General features: G+C 44.1%; 1 protein-coding gene across 4 annotated transcripts in view; it reads left to right on the top strand.

The window, feature by feature from the left end:
* The window catches only part of CPSF1 (cleavage and polyadenylation specific factor 1), a 777,662-nt gene that overhangs the window by 468,954 nt on the left and 290,781 nt on the right, over window positions 1-17,927 (top strand). For all 4 annotated transcript variants that reach the window (XM_069621953.1, XM_069621950.1, XM_069621951.1 and 1 more), the window contains exon 25: window positions 15,883-16,029. In XM_069621953.1, coding sequence (XP_069478054.1) covers window positions 15,883-16,029 — 147 coding nt within the window. The remainder of the gene's footprint in view (window positions 1-15,882; window positions 16,030-17,927) is intronic.

Genomic DNA, 17,927 nt, shown 5'->3' with positions numbered 1-17,927 from the left:
AGTTTGCATCGACAGAGAAGCCCCTGCACGGACGACTTCTCCCCTTGAGTTGGTGGGACCAATCAACTCCAAATTAAGCCACCTGGACATCCGTATCTGAGCTGGTTGAATTTTAGCAGAGTTATAAACCGTTATAGCCAGGGAGAGGAACACCAGATTGTGTGCGTTGCTTTTAAGCTGGCCTAGAGCTTCAAGAAGATTTACAGAGTGGCTGAGAAAGCATAAAGCTGCAACGACCAAAGCATATTAATCTTGGAAATATGCTCCCTCTCCAGCTTCTCTTCAATGATACAAGGCGCTAGTAAAGGATTATAAACTAGCGGTCTTAGTTGCAAAACAGAATTTTCATAACTTACGAATTGCTAATGCCACTTCGGATGTTAGGGACATTTTAAAAAACTTTAAAGAACAGGAAGCAGTCCCCCCACCAGAGGATCAACTTGAGACTAGAGACTCTACTTGGAGCCAGCATCTGCAAGGCTGTATGCATAATAAACTGGGAATAAAAACAGGGATGCTTGAAAGAAACAGTTACCCTCTAAGGCTCCAAGTCAACAGTAGGTGCCCTTGAGCATTGATGTGACAGTAGCTGAATTTATCTTCATACAATCAGAGGAATCTCTTCAAAATATCATTGAGAAACTGAAACCTTACAGCTGTAAAGGGGATTTCTTCGGCGGCGTTCGACTTGGTCGACCACTCTATACTAAAATCCAGACTGTCTGAGATAGCTAACATTTCAACGCTGGCGGTCGCATGGACTATGTCTTTCCTGGAGAATTGAAGGAGCAGAGTCTGTTCAGACATAGCAGAGGCCTCTCCCATTCCGGTTCTTTTCGGGGTTCCACAGGGGGGCGAGCACCTCCCCTTGTATATACAATCTATTTATGGCGGCGATCTTCTCTAATTTAGAGGCAGAGGGGATTATATTCTCTGCGTGTCGTCCGCGTAATGAATGTGTCATCCCGCTCTCAGGTTGTCACTCACGTGATGAAGCACAGCTAAACAGAGTATTTCATATAATTGAAACCTGGATGCTCAATAAAGCAAAGCGGTACTGATGATTATAGGAAGCGCTGCAGCCCTCAGCAAGTTGGACAGTGAATTTATACCCTTCACGCTTGGTTCTGACCACTCATTCCTGTCCCAAAACGTAAGATTCTTGGGTGACATTATATCAGTCGTTGTCTGAGCCATCATGTCTCTAGCGTAATCTCGGCAACAGCATATTATGTCAAATTGCTTCATCTCCTCAGACCGCTCATCACACAGGCAAATGCAGAAACAATTGCCAGAGCCATCATTGGGGCAAAGATTAATTACTGTGGCAGCCTCATAGTAGGTCTTAAAAAGAGACACCTATAGATTACAGATGCAGAACATGGCTGTCGGAGTAGCTTTGGGGTTGACCCGGAGAGACCATCTAACCGAGGCAAGGCGCTTACTCCATTGGCTTGCAGTTGAAGCACATATCAAGTTTAGACTCCTAACAATCACCTTCAAATGCAGACAGGGCATCATCATGCCATCCTATCTGCAGAATGTTATTAATGAAAAAGCTAACGGCAGAGAATTGAGATCATCCGGTCAGACCCTCCTGATAACCCCCAGGAATAGAACCTCTTTGCCTAAATCCTAGACCCCTCAGTTAGCAATTCTACTGGTGAGCGCTTCCTAGTTGGTTTCATCTGTTTGTAATCTGTTGGTATCAATGTCTGTGCCTTTATGCCCCAGGGTCCACAGGGTGCAATACAAATATTGTAAAGTAAAAGGGGATACCAGGTAACCCCTGCAGCACCCTATTGTAAGATGGTGTTTGCTGGGTCTAGAAAGTTAGAAATGTAAGTAAAGTCAATTTCACATTACTGCTCTGGGAAACAGTAGTTTATTCCAGAGGAGGTATTTAAACCTGTAGGAAATCAAAGAATTCCCTGTCACTGCAGTGAAAGTGCTGTGTGACACAATGTAAAAGATGATGCCTGTGGAGTTTGTCAGACTCCACAACCAAAAGAAACAGTGTTACAAAATCACATTAAAATACATGAGAGAGTGGGAAAAGGGTCTTGCTCTCACCAGGTAAAAAAAACCAAGTGCTCAAAATCCAGCAAGTTTCTAGGGGTCTCTAAGGTAGAAGGTATTGCCACATTTGTGAGAATTCTCCCTAACACTCCCCGCCCCCCTTCCACTTCTGGAGAAACATCAGAATTTTAGTGATTACACCCGGAACTGTGTTCAATGGTAAAATCAAACTCCTGTAGGCTGATTGACCATCTTCTCACTTTAGGATTTTTCCCCCCTTCATCTGCATTAACCATATCAAGGGTTGGTGGTCTGTTTGAATTACAAAAGTAGACCAATACAAGTATGGTCTAAACTTCTTCAAAGACCACACAATGGCAAAGCCTTCACGTTCTTTTTTGCCCACCTTTTTTCAGGGTCCTTCAGTTTTTTTACTGATGAAGCAGATTGGGTATTCCCTGCCTTTCTCATCCAGCTGACTCAAACCTGCACCTATACCTGTATTGGAAGCATCTGTCTGTACAATAAAGGGTTGGTTGTTGTCCGGAGCTCTTAAGACTGGAACTTCACAAAGGGCTTGCTTAAGTCCTTCAAATGCCTTAGTGTACGCCTCATTCCACCTGACCTCCTTCGGGAATTTGGGTGAGGAGTGTTAGGCAGAATCTGGGACCACCACATACAATTAAGACAGGTGTAAGCAAAAACCAACCTTTGGTATAGGTCTGTACTACAGTTTTATGGTAGCTAGATGAGCAGCCAGGCTTATCTGAAGAGGGAATGTGAGCAGTACAAGAGGTTACACAAAGGTCTTACAATCACAGTGGTTCAAGTAGACACTTGCACTCAAGGTTTCTTGGTAAAACACTTATTAATTTATTCAAAAGTCAGTTATAAAACATGCACTAGAAGGAGGCAGTTAAATATCATACACAAATATACTTCAGTACTGCAAGTTTCTGAGGCATTCAGACTACTTTGAAGGAGGAGCAAAAAGGCGTAGGTTATTTAGAACATGAAAGGTTACAAGTTATTCTTGGACAGTGCAAATATTTAGAGTTCACCAGAAGAGTCAATTCAATAGGTTAGGCCAAAGTCAATGGGCTAAAGTCTTGGATAGGAGACAACAGTTCTGGTAGAGAAACAGAAAAGTCTTGGCACAAGTTCTTAGGAGTAGTTTGTAGCAAGAGGAATTCTATGCTGGGTCACAAGCTGATTAGGCCTGCGAGTAGGGAAAGTTTCAAGCACGTTCACCGCGAGAGGCAAGTACTCTGTCTGGTTTTACAGTTCCTTTACAAATGAAGAAAAAGATGCAGCTGAAGACTTCTGTTCCTGGCAGTTCCTGCAGATCTCGCTGTGATTGGCGAATAGGCTGGAATGAAAGGGAGAGAACTGAATAAAAAGTCTCTTGGCTTGGAAGGCAGAGTCGACCACTGGAACGAAAGAACCGAAGACAAGCAGTAAGAGGACAGCTGCTACAACTCCTGGACCGTTGGTTTGCCCGGTGAAGCCCTGCTGCAGGTCCGAATGGCCAAGTTCATCTCGACAGAGAAGCTCCTTCAAGGATGACTTCTTTGTTTGAATTGGTGGGACTAATCAACTCCAAAGTAAGCCACCTGAACACCCATCTCGGAGCTGGTTGAATTTCCTCAGAGTTGCTGCAGGAAACCGTATAGCCAGGGAGAGGGACATCCAATTGTGTGCGTTACTTTTAGGCTGGCCTGAAGCTTTTGGAAGAACTTCCGGTGAGCCCACTCAGCAGAGTGCGGAACCCCAGAAGCAAGGACAGTCCACCTTGACAGCCAGGAACTGCGTTTGTTGCTGAAACGCGGAGCAGCCACTGAAATTGAAGTTTGCCGGTTGCAGGTTTTGACCGTCCTGGTGCATTGCAGGAGTCCCCCGACATCCTCCCTCTTGTCCCCACGACTGAGGCCCAGGAACAGTGAGATCTGCAGAGCTGCACAGGAACAGAAGTCATCAACTGCATCTTTTCTTCTTTACCAAGGTACTGTAAAATAAGTCTGAGAGAACTTGCCTCTTACTGTAGAGTGCTTGCCACTTCTGCAACTCACAAGCCGAATCAGCTTGTGGCCCTACATTTGATTCTTCTTTTCATCAAAGACTCCTAAGAACATGTGCAAAGACATTTCCATTTACTTACCAGAAGTGCTTCATCCTATTCAAGACTTTTTGCCCATTGATTTTGGCTTAGCCTATTGAATTGAATGACTCTTCTAAGAATATCTAAGAGTACTTACCTGCTTAGGAATGTTTGTGATCTCTTGTTCTAATAACCTTGCTTTTTACCAACTTTTAAGAGTATTCTTAATGCCAACAGTAAGATGTTCATGTCCCCAGCACCGTTATTTATTTTTTTGCATTTATATAGCGCTCATACAGCCCAAAGGCATTGCGCCACTGTTACATGTGGTAGTGTTAGTTACAGAGGAGTTACATACATGTGTTGATAAGTGTAAGGGCATGTGAATAACATAATTCAAGTACATAGAAGTACAGATTCAAGGTTAGAATACATTAGGCCATCATTATAGCATCATTCAGATACACAAATAACACATATTTCAGGTTAAAACACATTGTGCAGGTGCCTAGGTCTGCTCATCCTAGGTGTGACAAATAATGTTCACATCTTGGACAAGTTTTAGTTGAAGAGCACAGTTTCCACAGCTTTGCGCTTGTTACTGAAATTATCTGTGGGTGTAGGTTGTGTCTTTAGGCCATCGCAAAAGGGTCTTGTCTGATTCAGAAACTGAGTGTACAGTATTGAAGTGTATTTTTTGTGTTACTATTCTATTGCTCCTTTCTGAAGAAGGCTTTATAAATTGTTTATGCAAGAAACCTTGAGTGTTAGTTTACTTGGATACCTGTTACTGTGAATCTTTGTTACTCTACGACGGCTCACATTTCCCCCCTTGAGATGAGACTGGCTGCTCATCCAAAACTGTGTAGTACAAGCTTATACCAAAGGTTGGGTTGCCTATACCTGTAATCATAATATTTTGTACTGTTCCAGAGGGTACTGCATACAAACTTTGCCTAACAGGTACTGCATACAAACTTTGCCTAACAGGTACTGCATACAAACTTTGCCTAACAGGTACTGCATGCAAACTTTGCCTAACAGGTACTGCATGCAAACTTTGCCTAACAGGTACTGCATACAATCTTGCCTAACAAAGTCTAAGAGAACTTACCTCTTGTCTTTAGCCTTACTTGTTCTCAGTTGAGACCTGTCTTGTTTGCTCCTGTAGAGTTGCTTGCATCTTCTACACCTCTCAAGCCTCTTAGCCTGTGGCCCTACTTTGATTCTACTTTTCTACAAAGACTTCTAAAACATAGTGAAAGACTTTTAGTCTTTAGCAAGAAGTGCTTCAGCTCACCTAGACATTTGCCGAATTGACATTGGCTGGCCAGGCTCCCTGAATGACTCTTCTCCCCTCTGAATGTGTTTTTACTTTCCTTCCAGGAAAGGGTTAACTTACTTTGCATTGGGGGGGGGGGGGGTTCAAAAGTACTTGCCTGCTTCAGAATATTTCTGTGATCTCTCGTCTTATTCTGAAACCTCTTTACTTTGACACTCATGTCAGTATGGCTCTAAAAGTACCAGTGATATATTAATGTCCACAGTGTCCTAGCTATTTAAGTCACCGAGGGTGTAGGAAGTGTGTGTGCCATCCCAATGGGTATTTGCTGATTTAGAGAAACTGTGTGTATTTTGAAGTGTATTTGTGTTACTATTATATTGCCCCTTCTGAAGTAGGCTTATTCAAACTGACTGTTACATATATCAATAATTGTTTAATCAAGAAACCTTCGGTGTAAGTATGTATTTGGATACTTGTCACTGTGAATCTGTGAAACCACTCTACTGCTCACATTGACCCCTCTTGAGATAAGTCTGGCTGTTCAGCCACGCTACCAGCCTGTGTAGTACAGACATATACCAAAGGTTGGGTTCCTATTGCCAGGAGGTCAAGGTTGTTTTAGTGTACCCAAAGGGTACTGTTCCAAATCATGCCTAACACCCCTCTAGGGAAATAAGGCCATCTTGTAAGGATAACTAGTTTAATCTTACAACAATGAGGATGGTAGCAAAGGACTCTGCTGTCTAAACAGCCTTCTCCTGTCCCTCTTCTGTTCATTCCTGCCAATGTGGTGCCAGGCAGGAGTTTACATAGCCCTGTTTTGCAATAGTGGCGTCGCTGGATACAGACTATGGCTTCATACCAATCCGTCCTTCCATAATAGGGATGCTTCAAAACCTTCTTTTCTTCTTTGTCAGCAGTTCTGTCAGAGCGTGCCGTTCTACATTTTGCTAGCTTACTCAAGAATTCACTGTAGCTCATGCTTTCCTTCGTTTTGCCACCTATGAAAATGTTATGTATAAAAACATTTTCCCGTCATTCTCTCCATAGTCCACTCATTCTATCAAAGTTATCTGGGCCCTGTAGGTTCCCCCCACACTTAATACTTGTAATGTGTCCCATTCCTACATTTTGTCAGAGCATGTAAATCCCATTTTTAGCCGGTATGGACACTTAACGGACAGTAGACGGCTGGTGAGTCAGTTGTGCTAGCCTTGGTGGCGAAGACCGCGGAAGCGCCTGTAGCCCATTTTTAGCACAGGCCACAATCTTACTCATGAGGAAGGGCGAGTTTTTGACTCGTACTGCACTAAGATTTTACAATGCATAGGATCTGAAATTCTAAATCTATCCAGCTAATGGGGCATTATGCTTTATATTTAAACAATAACTGCCTTCAGTGACTGTCCATGTCGGTGTATGTGAATATATCTGCATGAGAGCCTTCCCAGTGCCCCATCTCCCCCCTAGTCCATTATAGCACCTAAAAGAGGTCTTGCTTAACTCTAAAGCGCTTGGGAGTGCGGGAGGACCCTGGTTCCTTCCTAACAGTAGTAAGCCGAACTCCAGCTGGACCACTCTTCTTCAAACCAGAAGTACTGTTTAGGCTTGGGGTACTTACGTTATTGCCTTGTAGCCATGCTCTTCTCAGTTGGGAATTGCAGTGGCTCACCTTTTAGAGTTGATCTCAACTCCCTTTCCACAGACTTAACTGCTTGTGACCCTACAAGTGATTTTTCTAAAAGACTCTAACTTTGTGCAAGACTTTGATCTAAGAAGTGCCTCCGATCCATAGACCGTGTTCCAAATGACGTTGGCAGTCCTGGCTCCCTGAAGACTCTTCGAGTCCATTGACTTTGATACGGTTTGTCCCTCATATGTGGTAGCTTGTACACTGGTACTGCTGGGAAAGGCTTATCTAGATTTCATTGGAAGATTTAGTTGTCCTCAAATATACTGAGAAACTGACTAACCTTTTTACTTCCCTAACCTTTCTGCAACCTCATAAGTATAATTAGTGTGATATATAAATGCCATTACTGTCCTTGTGATTGAAGTCACACTAGGGTGTAGGAATTGTGTAAGAAGCATATCCAAAGATTATCCACTTAGTTGTTTTGATTCTGAAAAGTATTTTAAAGTATATTCACATTTTCTCAACAAATTGCCTTTATAAAGAACGCTTATTTAAAAATTGATGTTCATTAGATCATTAAATAAATAACTATAACTGAAACCTTGTGTGTAAGTGTTACTTGGCTACTTGTATTTACGAATTTCATTTGTACAGCTCTATAGCTTAAATCTACCCCCCTTGAGATAGGCCTGGCTGCTCAGTCACACTACCATTTTGTGTACTACACACCTATACCATAAAAAGGCACTCCTTTCACGCGCTGAATACAGGCAGCGAAAGACGTTTTGGCATCCCCAAGAAAACGCAGAAAATGCAGGAACTAATCAAGAAACACGTCCGTGCTTACCTGCTTAAAGCAAGGTAGAAAAGACATTTTTTTTGACGCCTTTCGCCCCAAATGACGCTTTTTTTCCACCCCCTTACACACTCTCGGGGGTCATGCACCACAAGGATGTCACTCCCTCCCAGGTGAGGCCAGCCCTGTCATGTCCGGTGTTAAGGAGAATTTTCATTTTTAGTGTTAAATTCCTCTCACCTTAGAGACCCCCAGCTCTTTTGCTGAACTTTGGGACTTTGTACTTTTAATCGTATCGGTTTCCTGTGTTTGGAGTCTGACGAACTCCATAGGCATCATCTTTTTACATTGTGACACAGCACCTTCAGTGCAGTGCCACAGGGAAGTCTTTTAGATTTCCCGAAGGTTTAACTACCTTCTCGAGGATAAACTACTGTTTTCAAGAGCAGTAAAGTGAAATTGACTTTACTTACATTTTGTAACTTTATAGACCCAGCACATACAATCTTCCATAGAGTCCTGAGAGGTTACTTTCTCATGTAACATTTTTGTTACCCTTTCCACAATTAATGGCTGTTGGCAGTGGTTTACTTTTTCCTACCATTGTGTTTTTTACCGCGGGCTGCGTTCTCAGCTGCACTATAGCACCCATAGGGGCCCGTTTTGTCAAAATGACCCTGGTCTTATTTTTTCGCCATTTCTTGTTGTAAAGGTCCATTTTAAGATTTACTCTGCGCATCAAACCAGGTTTGGTCCCTTTGTCCGTTTTTTGTCTGTGGTGGGATTCACTGGTGAAGGTGTCTGCCAGGGCAGGAAGTGAGGGATGTGCCTGAAACTCCCTGTGCTTGGTCTCCCTGGTTACAGAAATACACCCACAGGTGATAGGCCGACTGACTGTCCTTGGAGGACAGCCACCTTGCTGTGTGATTGACAGCTAGGCTGCGAATGAATGGGAGAAACCTGCATAAAAGGCGAAGTCTTTTGGACAGAAGGCAGAGTCGACCACTGGACAAAGGAATCCGAAGAAGAACTTGGAAGAGACGCCTGCTGCAACTCCTGAACCATTGGTTTGCCCGGTGAAGCCCTGCTGCAGTGCTGAAGCTCTGAATTTGCCTCGACTAGAGAAGCCCTGCTAAGGACAACTTCTCCCCTAGGGTTGGTGGGCCCAATCAACCCCAAGACTAACTCATCTGCAAATGCTATCTGAGCTGGTTGTACTTCCATTGCGGCTGCAGGAACCGATTGCCAGGGAGAGGAACACCATAATCGAGTGCATCGTCTACAAGTCAGACCTGAGCTCCAGGAAGATCCTCCGGACTCCCATGAAGCAGGACTGACCAAGCCTGAGCCACCTCAACAGAGTGCTTGACCCAAGATGCGAGGAAAGCCCATAAGGTATCCGAGAACCGCAGTGTTGCAATTAGCGAGAAGCTGAAACCACGCAGTGCCGCTGATCTGAAGTTTGCCCATTGCTGCCGCTGACCTTCGAACCGTAGTGCAGGAGTCCTCGCACGCTCTCCCTCTTGTCCCCACGGCTGGGGCCCAGGAACAACAGGATCTGCAGGACCTACAACACGTACAGAAGCCAGCTGCAACTAATTTTTTCAGACCTAAGGTACTGTGAAATAAGGGGTACTTACTCTTGTTGTGTAGCCTTGCTAGCTCTCAGTTGAGATTTGCCTTTGTTGCTTTTGCAGAGTTGCTTGCAGTTTTGCCCTTCACAAGCCTCACAGCTTGAGGCCCTACAGTGATTTTTCATGTTCAACAGAAGCTCTCTAACATTGTGCAAGACTTTTTACTTACCTTCAAGAAGGTCTCCAGCTCCCCTAAACTTTGCTCAAGTAACATTGACTGTCCTGGCTCCCTAAAGACTCTTCTAACCTCTGACTTTGTTTTGATCTGTCCATCCAAAAAAGTCACAGATTAACTTTTGTAGCTGGGAAAGGGTTAATCTGCATTGCATTACGGGATTCAAAAGTACTTACCTGTTTGAGAAACTTGTTATCCATGGTTTCTTCCCTCTAACCTTTTACTTTTAACACCAAATTCGGTATTGCTCTAAATGTACCAGTGATAAATCAATGTCCAGTGTTCTACTTATTTAAGTCATCTCAGGGTGTAGGAAATGGCCGTGTGCCAATCCAAATGGGTGTCTACTGATTTACAGAAACTGAGTGCGATTTTTGAAGTATATTCTTGTGTTACATATATTTGCTCCGTTCTAAAGAAGGCTTATTCAAGCTGACTGACAAATGTTTAATCAAGAAACCTTGAGGATAAGTGTTATTTGGATACTTGTCACTGTGAATCTGTGTGTGATAACCATACAGCTCACAATTGACCCCTCCCAAGATAGGCCTGGCTGCTCAGTCACTCTACCAACTTGTGTAGAACATGCTTATACAAAAGGTTGGGTTAACTATTGCCAAGAGGACACAGCTGATGTAGTCTCCCACAGGGTACTGCATACAATCTTGCCTAAGGAGCACAAATGGCTAAAGGAAACCTATGCTTTTGGTGCTACTGAATCCTGCATGGTTGATCCGAAGTTGCTGTTCTATGGGTGAGTGCCATGTTGCATAGATTAAGCTGCAATTTCCTTCTGACACCCTTTCTATCCGTCATACAGCACACGGAAGTGCTGGGAGAAGGGGGATTTACACCGGGGTTTGAATTACTTAATCCTTTCAGCAATTATAGCTACTGCAGATTGTGCCTCATCTTAAATGGTGTAATTGGTAAACGCATTGTGCTGAGTGGTGCTCTCATTTACTTGCAAGGATTGGCTTTGGGCTGCTTTTGGGCGCAGGCGAACCTGATGAAACGTAATACGCTAGCAGGCATAAGGCTTGCTTCTAGTTTTGTTTCGCTGCCATGGAATAGATCAGAACTGCCGTGTGTGTTTAAACATGTGGCTGCACAAGCATTGCATAAGTACAGCAAAAATGGCCTTTAAACCATGCAGTGCCAGGGTGGCTATTACTGAAATCCTACCAGGAGGGTGGTGGGCAGTGGGAAGGAAACCTCCATGGAACCAGGGGCAAGCCTACATATCCAAGTGGACACCCAGGAAATACAGGAATAAGGGCCTGGAACCATGCATGCTGGAGAAAAGGAAGACACTGCCCTTCGATATGAGGCAGTGGTCACAAGAGGAAAACCTTAACAAAGGGGGCATATTAGACCATTCCTTTAATCAACCTTGTAATGGCATCGAGGGTGTTAGGCAAGGTTGTAGGCAGTACCCTTTGGGTGCACTACAATAACCTTGACCTCCTGGCCTTAGGGACCCAACCTTTGGTATAAGTCTTGTGTGTTGAGCAGCCAGGCTTATCTCAAGCGGGGTCAATGTGAGCTGTAGGGGAGTTGCACAGAGATTCAGTGACAAGTATTCAAATAAACTCTTACACACAAGGTTTCTTGGTAAAACACTTATTTATTACACTATCATTTAGAAAACATTCACTAGAAGGAGGCAACTTAATATTATACACAAACACACTTCAATATCAAACCAATACGTTTCTGAACAAATTAGGCTCTCTGAAATAGGAGAAAAATGGCGTTTCAGTTACTTTCAATGGGAGTAAAAAGGCACAAGTTAACAGAATACATCACAAATACTTTCTTAGGCAGTGCAAATAGTTCTAGTTCACTAGATTGGATAGGAAAGAACAGTTCTTGAAGTAAACGGTAAAGTCTCTGCCAAATTTCTCAGAAGTAGTTTGTACAAAAAAGAATAGTTGGGTCACAAGCTGATTATGCCTGCAAGTTGGGAAAGTTCCATAAACTTTCACAGAGAAAGGCGTTCTCTCAATCGGGTTGGCACAGTACCTTAATATGAAGCAAAAGATGCATCTGAAGACGTTGGTTCCTGGCAGTTACTGCTGTTCTCGCTGTTCCTGATACTCAGTTGTGGGGACAAGAGGGAGGAAGTTGGGGGACTCCTGCACTGCAAGGGATCGTCGGAATGCACGGACAAAATGGAGTCACTTCAGTTCCAGTAGCTGTAATTCAAGCACTCAAGCTGGTGTCCTTCCCCCTGGTTAATCCTAACCAGCTCAGAGAATGGTATCCAGGTGGCTTACGAGTTGATTGGTCCCACCAACTCGAAGGAAGAAGTTGTGCTTGAAGGGGCTTCTCTGTCGAGATGAACTTGCCAATTTGGACCTGCAGCAGGGCTTCACCGGGCAAACCAACGGTCCAGGAGTTGCAGCAGCTGTCCTCTTCCAGCTCCTTCGGTTTTTTTCGTTCCAGTGGTCGACTCTGCTTTCCAGTCCAGGAGACTCAGCTTTTAAACAGTTTTCTCGCATTCATTCCAGCCTAGCTGTCACCCACCCAGCATGGTGACTGTCCTTGCCGGACAGTCAGCCAGCCAATCACGCCAGAGTGCATTTGGGTCTCCTAGGACACTAAAAACAGAAGGTTTCGGGCATCTCTCACTTCCTGCCCAACCCAGACACTCTGGCGCCAGAGGCGGTCTTCAGTCCTGAAGCCCGCCAAAGGCATGGAAACAAAGGGACCAAACCTGGTTTGGTGCGCAGAGACACACTCTAGAAGCCGGTTTTTGCGGTCGGGAAAAATCATGGTAGTTTGTTGTAAAACAAAAATGGCGTTTCAGTTACTTTCAATGGGAGTAAAAAGGCACAAGTTAACAGAATACATCACAAATACTTTCTTAGGCAGTGCAAATAGTTCTAGTTTACTAGATTGGATAGGAAAGAACAGTTCTTGAAGTAAACGGTAAAGTCTCTGCCAAATTTCTCAGAAGTAGTTTGTACAAAAAAGAATCGTTGGGTCACAAGCTGATTATGCCTGCAAGTTGGGAAAGTTCCATAAACTTTCACAGAGAAAGGCGTTCTCTCAATCGGGTTGGCACAGTACCTTAATATGAAGCAAAAGATGCATCTGAAGACGTTGGTTCCTGGCAGGGAAAGGCTTCCCTGTGTCACCCCATAATCAAAACACAAGAGTAAAACGTGCATCAAAATACATGAGTGGGGAAAAGGCTCACACACTCTCCAGGGAAAAAAATCAAGTCCTCAAAATCCAGCAAAGTTGCTGGAGGTCTCTAAGGTAAAGGGAATTAGCACATTTCTGAGAATTCTCCCTAACAAAGCCTTCTTCAGAAGGGGTAATATAATAGTATCACACACATACACTCCAATATACACACTCTTAGTTTCCCTAAATCAGCAAATACCCATTTGGGACGGCCCACAGACACTTCCTACACCCTCAGGTGACTTCAATAGCTAGGACACTGTGGACATTAATATATTACTGTTGCAATTAGGGCAATACTTAGGAGTATGTCAAAGAAACAGATTACCATAATAAAACAAGATCTCACAAATATTCTGAAGCAGGTAAGTACCTTTGGTAACCCCAATGCAAAGCAAGTTAACCCCTTCCTGGAAGGAGGGTTAAACACAGAGTTGGAGGGAAGAAGAGCTATTCACGGAGCCAGGCCAAAGTCAATTGGACAAAAGTCAAGGTGGGCTGAAGAAAGTCTTGCAGGTAGGCAAGTCTTGCTCAACGTTTTCGAAGTCTTTGTAGAAAAGAAGAAATCAAAGTAGAGCCACAAGCCGATTAGGCTTGTGAGGTAAAGAAGCTGATAGCAACTCCTACAGAAGCAACCAAGACCAGTCTCCACTGAGCGCAAGTGAGGTTACACAACAAGTGGTAAGTTCTCTTAGACTTTACAGTACCTTTGGTTAGAAGAAGGGGGCTTTGGCTGGCTTCTGTTCCTGTGCAGCTCTGCAGATCCTGTGTTCCTGGGCCTCAGTCGTGGGCACAAGAGGGAGGACGTCTGGAGGACTCCTGCACTGCAAAGGGACGGTCGGCGACAGAAAAGGACCAACTTCTATTCAGTGGCATGTCGTGGTTTCAGCTTCTCGCGTTCAGCAAATAGCACCACTGCGGACTCTTGGCTGTTGAGATGGTCTTTCCTTGCATCTAGGGTCCAGCACTCTGTTGAAATGGCTCAGGCTCGGTCATTCCTGCTTCCTGGATCTTTGTCAACATTAAAGCAACGCACACAAACTGGTGTTCCTCTCCCTGGCTCTACGGTTTCCAGCAGCAACTGCAGTGGAAATTCAATTGGCTTCGAGAGGATGTCCAGGTGGCTTATTATGTATCTAATTTCCTATGTTATATACTGACCTCTCCTATGTTTCTCTGCATACTGTGGAACCTGTAAGCATAGCGCCCAGATGCCCTTGGGCTTGGCGCGCTCAACAAATAACTAAACTAAGCTTACTTTGGAGTTGATTGGTCCCACCAACTCAAGGGGAGAAGTCCTTTGCAGGGCTTCTCTAGTTGAAACGAATTTAGAGCTTGAGCACAGCAGCAGGGCTTCACTGGGAAAACCAAGGGTCCAGGAGTTGCAGCAGGCGTCTTCAAGTTCTTCTTCGGATTCCTTCGTCCAGTGGTCGACTCTGCCTTCAAAGCCAAAAAACCTTGCCTTTTTATGCAGGTTTCTCCCATTCATTCCAGCCTAGCTGTCAATCCCCTAAGAGTGCATTTCTGTCTCCTAGGAGACTAAGCACAGGGAGTTTCGGGCACCTCCCTTGCTTCCTGCCTCCGCCAGACTCCCTTGTGAATCCCGCCAAAGACAAAATGAACAAAGGGACCAAACCTGGTTTGGCGCGCAAATTAAATCTCAAGAAGGACCTTTCCAAAGAAACAGCGAAAAAAGATGGGGGGGCGAGGGGGGTCCATTTTGACAAAAATTGCACGTTTGGGTGCGAACGCAGCCAGCAGTAAAATCACACCACAAAAGTAAACCACTGCCACCAGCCATTCATCGAGGAAAGGGTAACATAAAATTGTTACATGAGAAGCTCACTAAAAGGGATACTAAGTAACCCCTCCAGCACCCTTTTGTAAGATGGTGTGTGCTGGGTCTAGAAAGTTACAAATTGTAAGTAAAGTTAATTTCACGTTATTGCTCTTGGAAACAGTAGTTTAACCAAGAGAAGGTATTTAAATCCAAACCAATAAGAAACACAGGGTTCAAATCACATTTAAAAAACATTAGAGTGGGGAAAAAGGGTCTCACTCCATGTTAAAAATTAAAGTCCTCAAAATCCAGCAAAGTTGTTGCGGGTATCCAAGGTAGAGCGAAATTGCCACATTTTTTTCTTCAATCCAAAGGTACTGTAAAGTCTGAGAACTACCCTCTTGCTGTAGAGTTACTTGCATCTTCTACTACTCCAGTCTAAACCGCTTGTGGCCCTACCTTGATTCTTCTTTTTCTTCAAAGACTTCTAAAACATTGTGCAAAGGCATTTCTTACCTGCAAAGAAGTGCTTCAGTTCATATGTTTGTTTATTAGGTTTATATAGCGCTTTAATCCAAAGCGCTTATATAGACTTTTGCCCATTGACTTTGGCTTAGCCTATTCCACTGAATGACTCTCATTGGGGGATCCGAAAGTATTTGCCTGCTTAACAATATTTATGATCTCTTGTGTGTTCTAATAACCTTTTCCTTAACCTATTTCTAAGCTATTCTAAATGCAACAGTGATATATTCATGTCCCCAGCACCCTAACTATTGAAGACACCTGAGGGTGTAGGTTGTGTCTGTGGGCCATCCCAAAAGGCTACTTACTGATTTAGTAACTTAAGAGTGTGTGTTTTTTAAATATGTTTTTGTTGTTACATTGCCCCCTTCTGGAGAAGGCTTACTCTGACTGATAAATTAATAATTGTTTATTCAAGAAACCTTGCGTGTAAGTGTTTATTTGATTACTTGTCACTGTGAATTTCTGTGCAACTCCCCTACAGCTCACATTGACCCCTCTTGAGATGAGCCTGGCTACTCAACCACACTACCAACCTGTGTAGTACAGACTTATACCAAAGGTTGGGTTCTTATTGCCAGGAGGTCAGGGTTGTTGTAGTGCACCCAAAGGGTACTGCATACAATCTTGCCTAACACATGGAGTAAGAGACAAGCACATTGCCTTTTGTGCAATTGTTTATGGCATTGTGTCTGAGACAAACTCTTATATTCTCCTTCACGTGCCCTTTTCCATCCAGGTCCCTCATAACATAAATTTTCGGGAGAAGAAAGCAAAGCAATCCAAGAAAAAAGCTGAGAGTGCAATGACGTCTGAGGAGACCGCTCCTGCCAGAGGGAGGGTGGCGCGCTTCCGGTTCTTCGAGGACATTCATGGTTATTCTGGGGTAAGTGTACTTGACATGGTAACGTATTATATCGGCTGTCTCTCCACTGGTATTTTTTTACATAGAATTTTCATTTTTTATTTTTTTATTTTATTTTTTTACCTTTCTCCAGCATGGGGTCTAGCATGGATTCACATGCCCATGACAGGCTGGGACTTCTCAGTAAAAGTAAAACACTTTTGCTTTAGCCTGAAAACTGTATTTTACTCTATAACTAATAACCGTCCTGAGGTCATTCTTCCCCTATCCAATGACAGTCTCCCTAAACTCCACCCCCGGTGGCCATCTTCAGATTTTTACTGCATGTTTTACTGTTGGTAATCCTCTCATATTGCTTTTCAAGCCCTTTTTGATATTTTGAGGTTTTTTGAAAAAAGTATTTTTTTGACCGTTCTATTTTCAACCGTCGCTCGACTACCGTCAGCGGCGACCCGTTGTTGACAAAGATCACCATCCGTTGCACATCTTCTTTTTGAAGTTTTTCAAAGGCCCTGGCATGGGCTTATTTCCACCTCGGCAATGTTGGAGGAGATGTCTTCAAGTTCTGCACCATTGTGGACTATGTGCCTATATTGCCTGCATCCAGAACATGGTGAGGAGGGATGCAATATTTGCTGTGGTTTTTCATCGAAGATCAGTGCTCGGGAGAATTCTCAGAAATGTGCTTATTCCTGAAATTCCCCCAGCACTTTTGCTGGACTCTAGGACTTTTGAATTTGTAACCTGAGAGAGTGAGACCTTTTTCCCATTCGCTCATGTATTTTTGTGTGATTTGCACTCCGTGTTTTTTGTGACTTTGGAGTCTGACAAACTCCATAGGCATCATCTTTGATTGTGACACACAGCATCTTCAGTCAGTGGCACATGGAAGTCTCTTAGATTTCACAAAGGTTTAAGTACCTTCTCTTGGTGAAACTACTGTTTCCAAGAGCAGTAAAGTGAAATTGACTTTACATACCCAGCACACACCCTCTGACAATAGGGTGCTAGAGGGGTTACTAAGTAACCCCTTTGTCTACCTTTTCGTAACATTTTCATGTTACCCTTTCTAAAGTTAAAGGCTGGTGGCAGTGGTTTACTTTTTTCTACCATAGTGTCTTTTTACTGCGGGTTGCGTTCGCAGCTGCAGTATACCACCCATGGGTGCCAATTTGGTCAAAATGGCCACAGTCGTCTTTTTTGCCATTTCTTGCTGTAAAGGTCCTTATTGAGATTTACTCTGCGCACCAAACCATGTTTGGTCCCTTTGTTCCTCTAGTTTTTGGCGTGATTCACTGGTGAAGCCCCTGTATGGCAGGGCTGGAAGCGAGGGAGGTGCCCAGAACTCCCTGTGCTTAGCCTGCTTGGTTACAGGAATTCACCCAAAGGTGATTGGTTGGCTGTCCTTGGGGGACAACAACTCTGCTGTGAGTGACAGCTAGGCTGCAAATGAATGGGAGAGACTTGCATAAAAAGTGAGGTTTTTGTCTTGGAAGGCAGTCGACCACTGGACGAAGGAAGCCGAAGATGAACTTGGAAGAGACGCTTGCTACAACTCCTGGACCATTGGTTTGCCTGGTGAAGCTCTGCTGCTGTGCCGAAGCTCCGAATATGCCTCGACTAGAGAAGCTCTGCAATGGAGGACTTCTCCCCTTCGGTTGGTGGTACCCCAAGACGCGTTCATCTGGAAATCCTCTCATTGTTGGCTGTACTTCCTCTGCTGCTGCAGGAACCAAGTACCAGGCAGAGGAGCACCAGGATCAAGTGCATTGTTAAGACGGACCCGAGCTCCAGGAGGATCCTCCCAACTCCCTCGAAGCAGGGCTTACCAAGCATGAGCCGACGCAACAGAGTGCTGGACCCCAGAAGCAAGGTGTCCAAGCACCACAGTGGTGCTATTTGTGAGAAAGTGAAACCGC

The sequence above is a fragment of the Ambystoma mexicanum genome, chromosome 5q (genome assembly GCF_040938575.1).
Source record: "Ambystoma mexicanum isolate Mex_15411 chromosome 5q, UKY_AmexF1_1, whole genome shotgun sequence".
NCBI classification, from domain to species: domain Eukaryota; kingdom Metazoa; phylum Chordata; class Amphibia; order Caudata; family Ambystomatidae; genus Ambystoma; species Ambystoma mexicanum.
This window is presented reverse-complemented; position numbering and strand designations above follow the sequence as displayed.